Raw genomic sequence first — 7,973 nt, 5'->3', positions numbered from 1 at the left:
CAAAGTGAGAGCTGCCTTTGCTGAAAAGGAATTGAAATTAAAGAAGGAAAAAGCAGAACTAGAAGCCGACCTTGCAAAACTTGCTGTGGACATGGAAGCAGCAGCAGCAGAAGCCGAGGCGCAGGCTTTAGAAGCAGCAGTATGTGGCACTTGTGAAGGAGCCAGCATAAAACTCGAACCTGAACTTGGTCATCAGGATATCTCGCAGCGCACTTCAGAATATGTGCTACAGCAAGCCCAGTTAGACCAGTACCTACATCCACTTCAAAGAGTGAGATCAAACTCTGCTGATGATCTAAGACAACATCCTGTCATTCAGTCAACAACCCTCACACACCACCCTAAGCATGAAGGTAATTCTGTCTACCAATCACGCTGCATGCAACCTGCATCCAGACCTATGGGTCCCTACCACTCAGTGACTGCTCTCAAGAAAGAAGGTGCTAACAAAGACTACTTTGACAGCAATGCATTCTATGACAATTGCTCAACTAATCCTCACCACAGCAATGCTCATCCAGATCACCCTCTCAGAGACCAAGAGCTACCACCTTTCCTCAAGTTCTTTGCACGCCGTGAGCTGCTCACCAAAGGTCTCTCAAAATTTAATGACCGGCCTGAAAGTTACAGAGCATGGAGAGCTTCTTTCAGGAATGCCACAGCAGGCCTTGACCTCTCTGCAAGCGAAGAGTTGGACCTGTTAGTGAAGTGGCTAGGAGACGAGTCGACAGAGCACGCAAAACGCATCAGAGATATTAACATCAACTACCCGAGCAGAGGCTTGGACATGTTATGGGAGAGGCTCAATGAGTGCTACGGCTCCTCAGAGATGATAGAGGAATCCCTCTTTAAAAGGTTAGAGGACTTTCCTAAAATATCAAACAAAAGCTTTCACAAGCTAAGAGAATTGAGTGACCTCTTGACAGAACTACAAGTTGCCAAGTCTGAAGGAGACCTGCTAGGCCTCACGTCCTTAGATGCAGCTAGAGGCATCAAATTCATAGTGCAGAAGCTACCTTACAGTTTACAGGAGAAATGGATGAATCGGGGCTCAGAGTACAAAGAAAGACACAACGTGCAGTTCCCACCATTCTTCTTTTTTGTAGATTTCGTACGTCAGCAGGCGAAGATCAGGAATGATCCTAGTTTTGACTTTTCCACCGTAGACCTCGTCAACCCAGGTACAGGTAATCCTGCTTTAATTCGTAACCCCAGAGGCACACCTATCACCGTACACAAAACAAATGTATCTCCTGCCGATTTATCATATGAGACTGATAGTATACCAGAAACCAGTGGGACACTAACAAAAGACCCAAACACTGAGTGCCCCTTACATAAAAAGCCTCACTCACTGCAGAAGTGTAGAAGTTTCAGGAACAAATCTCTTAAGGACCGCAGAATGTTCCTCAAGGAGAATGACATATGTTACAGGTGTTGTGCATCTACATCTCACTTAGCCAGAGATTGCAATGCCAGTATTTCTTGCTCCGAGTGCAACAGCCAAGAACACATTACGGCTCTACACCCAGGGCCAGCACCACAGATTCCCTCACCATCAGACAGTACTTCAGAGCACGGCGGGGAGAGGGTAGACAGTGCACCTCCTGATGTGTCACCCCTGTGTACTCAGATTTGCGGAGAAGATCTAGGTAACACATCTTGCTCAAAGATCTGTCCTGTTATAGTTTACCCCATAGGTCACAGAGAAAGAGCAGTTAAACTGTACGCCATCCTGGATGACCAGAGCAACAGGTCACTTGCAAGTACAGCCTTCTTTGACATCTTTAAAATCAAAGGACATAGTTCGTCCTACTCTCTTAAAACATGTACAGGAGTGAGCAAAGAAACTGGGAGAAGAGCCACAGGTTACCAGATTGAGTCTATAGATGGTCAGACATCCTTACCCCTTCCTACACTAATAGAGTGTAATTCAATCCCGAACAGTAGGGAAGAAATCCCCACACCAGAAGCAGCTCTACAGCATGCTCATTTGAGAAGCATAGCACATCTTATCCCCACCCTGGATCCTCAAGCCAAGTTGGTCCTTTTGCTGGGTAGAGACATTATCAGAGTTCACAAAGTGAGGAAGCAGATAAATGGTCCTCATAACTCGCCCTACGCTCAGAAACTAGACTTAGGATGGGTCATCATAGGGGATGTTCACCGAGAGAAGCTCCCCAACTCAGAACTCCTGGATACCAGAGAAGGCAAGCATGCCACCAATTACCTGTGTGATAGAGATGTGATCACCAAAGGGTTCCCATCTTCATTTTATGGAAAGGACTCTGCCAATGTCTGTCAGTGCCATAATGAAGCCAACCGTGACCACATCACTGAGCAGTGCACACGAAGAACAGGATTCACCAGTAAACATTGCAAACAGAAATGTCTGCCAGAGACTTTCGGATATGACCGCCGTCAGATGTGTCAGTGTCTGCACAATGCAACCAGTGACCATGTTACTGGAACCTGTTATTGCAACCCTTGTTACAGGGGCATCCACTGTGATCAAGCTGCCCTAAAGATGGAGAAACTAAACCCTTACACCAAGATCAGCCCTGTGCATGGCACTGAGAGACACTCTGCAAGTGCCATTATTGGTGTCATTGTCCTACTGATCATAATGACTTTACTGGGGCTTTTCTTGTGCTACCAACAGAGGCAAAAGGACAAAGATCATGACATCATTACCCCAGCAATGTGCATGATAAATACAGATTACTTTCTCTCAGGTGCATGTTGTGTGGAAAGAAGACAGAACACACACACGATGGAAAATGGCTTCAAAGATTGTATGAAAGAGTCAGATTGCAACTCCAGCATCTCCTCTCTGAGCACCACTGAGAAACCTCATGCCACCATTACAGACCCTCCGGCACAGCAGTCCAAACACGAGAGCGGTTACGTGGAGCCGACACTCAGCCTTCTTCAGGACACGCAACACCAGATCCCAAACTACATGAAGAAACCTTGCGGCCTGCCAAGGAACAGCCACATCCCCAGCCACTACGACCATCTGCCTGTCCGGCACGGTCCTTTGCATGGGACATTTTGGGACAAGCAAAATGGAAAGCTGTTTCTTAGACTTGTTTTTTGAAATTGTTTTATTAGTTAAAATGTTCATGTGGTATCCCTTGGAAACCAGACGGGGAGTGTCATGCCTTCTCAGGCATATATCTAAGTGGTTTTGCCAGCAGCTCCACCTGCTGATAGATTCTTGTATTGCAGCCTCATTTATTCTGCCTCATGTTTCCCTGCAAACTAACCTTTTCCTACTTAGGCTTCCTTAGTTTCCCATCATTCCTTTCTCTAGCCTGGCCCCATCCCTCTGCAGTAGCCATCTTGCTCCATAGAAGCAGCACATGCTAATGTCTCTCTCTTGGACAGTTAGTTTATCTGTTATTTTCCTCATCATAGAACAGTCGGTGAGTTAATATGCAATTCATGTATCTTACAGAATGTTATGTACTGATATATGCTGTGCAATTTGTACTGAATGCTGTTATTTTCTTGTAGTTTTACACTGATCCTATTAATAAAAGTTGAAAAGGACCCCCTGCGTCCAGCTCAATGAATTGATAGGAAAAGAGTTTAGCTGTCTGACAACTCGTTCACAGGGACGGATTGAGGGTGTCAGAACAGATGTCCTCTAGTAATGGATCTTCTGGGTAGGTTTCTGGGCTAACTGTACTTATAAAGTTTGCTAGACCAGGGATATCCTTTCCTTCGTGTGTAAAGCTTATACTACAGTTACATGCTTTTAGAAGTCTCGCTGGTAGTGTAACAGTATCAAACCACCACATATTAAATAGAAGAAGAGTTATATGCTGATAGATAAATTCTGATAAGTATAACAAATCATAAATAGCAGCAGATATTGTAACAATTATAACCCTAGAGGTGGAATTTTCTATCATCTTCATTTTTTCTTTGGTTTCCTCGTGCATCAATGGTAATTTAATAATATATTCAAAACAGATTTCTTCACTTTTAAAATATTCCTCCATTTCTGCAAATTTGGTTTCTTCATACAATTCATTAGATGTAATCAGACCGACCATGTTCCATCCAAAGTGTTTCAAGTACACCACAGCAGCTTTTATGAGGGCTATGTTATCTTGATGGGTTGTAAAGAATAATTTTCCTGGATAATTTGCTTTTCCTGTTGGAACAATCGCCTTATGATTGATCTAAAGTGAATAGATGAGTTCGATGATGATTCAGTTTTAAGCAGAAAATATTTTAAGACCTTTTGCCAGCCCAAACAAACTTTGAATAGGACCTGTCGCCCTCAAAAACGGCACTCTCAAAAACTAAAGTAAGCAGCTCCTTGTGCCAAAACAAACGCAGCAGTGTTACAATGCTAGCGTCATCGGAAACATCCAATAACACTAACAAAGACCGCAGTGCCTGACCGCTCTCAAAGTGGTGAGGGGGCGGGATTAGGGGCGGGGACTGTCGCATGAGAGGGTGGTGCGGTCCAGAGAAGAGGCAGTGCCGGTGTTTCCAGAGTACAGTGCAGCACACTGAGGTTTCCGATAACGCTAACATTGTAACACTGCTGCAATTGTTTTTGAGGGTGACACATCCTCTTCAAACTCGTTTTTTTTGGGCGCAGAATTGTTGCGGATCATTTATAATGATTTTGCGCCAGAAAGAACAGATGGTCGTGGCCTAACTTTTCCACATTATCCGTCACATTTATGTGTATTTTGTCTGCATTTTTAGGCACAATTTTTGGCGCACAATAGACCGGGAAAAAAATGGTCAGAGAGCAAAATTAAGGCGCAGTCCATGTAAGATTTTGGCGCACATCTCATTGATGTCGGCATTTTTATGGTGCACGACTGATTATTTCTGTCTACCCATTATTTACTTACAGCCGTGCACCACTTTAAAACATCGGGCTGTGCTTTTCGGAGACTGATCTCAGATGCCGACAGTCATGCTTGCGCCAGAATTAGTAAATTCCCCCCAGAGTGTGAACCAAGAAGACTCACAGTCTAAGCACAAGGTATATGGGAACAGTGTGTGCTTTGTTGTAGAGAAGACAACCCATGAAGTGACACAGTGGAACCCAACCACAGCACCTAAACATAGCTGAGAGGCCTGCGATGTGAAGCCACGACATCAGTCTCCTCAGATGCTCGGCAGGAGAGAGGTCCTAATGTCTGAAATCACTGACTACTGCCAATGTTCACTCCTCCTCCTGCTTCCAGTGAGGAGGTGGTGGAACAGGACGACTTATCTCACCATATAAGAATATAATGGGATATGTCTTTTCCCTTTGTATTAAGGAGAAAAATTAATATAGGGTATAACCTTCACACTACATAATGTCCCATAGAGGGTAGTAACAAGCATATAGGTATGTATACAATTAGACATTTATTTCACATATATATTGACAAGGGACAACGCGTTTTGGGGATGTATTACCCCCCCTACTTCAGGTCCAATAAATAGTTCTGTAACAATGAGAATATATTATTTGTGCCTCTTAGGACTCTGTTCCTTTGATCCAGAACTCAAAGCAAATTTGAAGAGTCACTTAAAAAAGTCCTTCTGATTCTCTCACTGGGGAACAGCAATTTTCTCTATCTCCATTGTCTTTCAAACATCACTTTACGTTTGGAGCGTAGTGTAACAATACTCTTTGACCAATATTAAGGACAAGTCGGGAATAACACAATGTTAACACAGTCTAAAAAGTTCCTGGCCCCTGCTCTCTTGGCTAAAAAGCATGAATTAACCACAGCACCGTGGTACTAAAAATTCCATAACCATCACTGAGGATATAAATCTGAGTCAATTTAGGAAAACACTAACATAGTCTTAGCCATAAGAATTCTGCTCTGTAGTCAACTTAGAGCCTAGATGAACAGGTGCCTGTATATATCTTTGTTTGAGGTGAATAAACACACTATTTGGACTGTTAACATCAATGTAAAAAAAGAACAACTGTGCTTTTAACAACCTCTACCTAGTTGTTGGCCCTGCAAAAAACTACATATGGCAAATGGGCAGCAGCTCCCAAGTTGGATAAGTGCACAGAACACAAAGTCTAACAAAGAGACACAACAAGTCAAACCCAGACAAGCCAGGTTAAAAGCCAAGAGGAAGTGCATAGGTACAAAATCATAAGGCAAAAGAATAGTCAAGGCTCAAGCATAGGAGCAAAATCAAAGCTAACATTTTTAGAGAGACTGAACATATTGGTGCAACATGCCAGTACTCTCATGGGACTGAGTGAACACACAATCCCTGCTGGAAGAAGCTGCTGACCTGTCCTCAGCAGAACCTTAACCTATGTGTGGTGCTTAGTCAAGAGGACTTGCAAAGAACTGCAAAGCTAGCTCTTACAGAAGTTCTGACTCCACTCAAAATAATGCAACTTTATTATTTGCATATTCTGTGTGTGTACATTTCCCTACAATTACCTATATTTGCAGCTTACCCCAAGCATGGGCTCCACTCCAGTACAGCGATATTTGAATCTCTGGTTATATATATATATATATATATATGTTTATACAAAGAGCTGCAGCAGTGACATATATTGAGTGCACAACCAAAAGTCCTTTATAAATAGATTCCAAAAAAATGGCGGCAACCACTTCTCCAAAAAACCCAGGTAGTCTGTTGATTAAGGGAATAACCTCAGGTTGGTGCTCCACACATGCAGACAAAAATTAATCCTATCTCCTCTGATGCCAGTAAGCCTTCTCCTCTATGTTTTTGATCCCGATAAGAGACCTGAGAAGTCCTTTTGGGATTAATGCCAAATGACTCTGCTCGACCTGTTCAGTTTCATCAACACTTTGGCATACCCTTCTGCCTGCTTGCTTTCTCTCTGTGGCATCACAAATTTACTCCTCAAGTTCTCTATTGAAAAAGCCCCATCCGCCAACTCCCTAATACCAACCATACAAGCCTTACACCAGACTGAAATACCTGATCTCCTTCCCCCTTATAAAGGAGCTCTATCTAGAATATATTGCACACTTACTTCCAACACTTCCCTTACCAAACTCTTGTAGCTCACTCGGTTGGATGGGGAGTTAATGTTCCAAATGGGTCAGGGTCCAGTCAGCGCCATCTGTCTGGACATCCGCAAGGACTAGCCAACTAAAGAGGTGCCTGGCACATTGTTTTCGTGTGAGCATAGAATTTCTAATCTGAGGGATATAGCTAGGTTCGGTATGCGAAGGGATCACATTTGATCCCCCTACTACTGAATCCGCTGCACTGGGTTTAAATATAATAACCCTTTGCATCAGGGACGCATTTGAGGGACATAGTTTGGTTCGGTATGTGAGAGTTTCATTTTGATCCCCCCACTACCGAACCCGCTGTACTGGGTTTAAATATAATAACCCTTTACACCAGGGACGCACTATACCATTTACCTTCGCTACCCTCAGCACTATAACTCACATTGTGGTGACCACTCGTTCTTCTGATTACAGGCCCATCCTCTACCTACATTCTTGCTATAGCCTTTAACAGTGTAAATCTAGAGTCCTAGGCACCTGTATTTTTAACACGTCGTTTCTCGAGTGGAGTAGCTATTCACACACTACCACTTTTTTATTTCAATTACCATTAAAAGTGACGTTTTATCATTTTGTTTCTGTCCGGATATGGGAATTTTTTGCGCTACCCTAGGTAGTGTTAGTAGTCAATAAATGTTCCAAATGGAACACAAGATGAAAAAAAATAATTACTGTGCAAAAGCTGAAATGAAAAAAAAAGTGTCAGTGTTAGGGCTGACTGAAGTAATTGGTCGGTTAGTGCAGGTTGCATTCACTTAGCCTCTCACCCTATTACCATGATTAAGTGGATCATTAACAGCTAGTTCTCCAAGTCACACAACTGGTTGCAACAAAGTGCTGGAACCGGATCCTGGCAGCCAAGAGCACCAGTAACGGCTTTAACGGAGCACCTGAAAGGTAAGTGATCACAATCAG

The 7,973-nt window shown here is 43.2% G+C and overlaps 1 protein-coding gene across 1 annotated transcript; it reads left to right on the top strand.

The window, feature by feature from the left end:
- Window positions 1-3,635, top strand: LOC140113455 (uncharacterized). Its single transcript, XM_072132644.1, has 2 exons — window positions 1-3,428; window positions 3,520-3,635. The coding sequence occupies exon 1, from the start codon at window positions 92-94 to the stop codon at window positions 3,098-3,100; it is 3,009 nt and encodes a 1,002-aa protein (XP_071988745.1). The 5' UTR covers window positions 1-91; the 3' UTR covers window positions 3,101-3,428; window positions 3,520-3,635.
- The last annotated feature ends 4,338 nt before the right edge of the window (window positions 3,636-7,973 follow it).

This window comes from Engystomops pustulosus, chromosome 1 (genome assembly GCF_040894005.1).
Source record: "Engystomops pustulosus chromosome 1, aEngPut4.maternal, whole genome shotgun sequence".
Lineage (NCBI taxonomy): Eukaryota > Metazoa > Chordata > Amphibia > Anura > Leptodactylidae > Engystomops > Engystomops pustulosus.
Note: the sequence above shows the minus strand (reverse complement) of the source record. Positions and strands in the feature narration are given on the sequence as shown.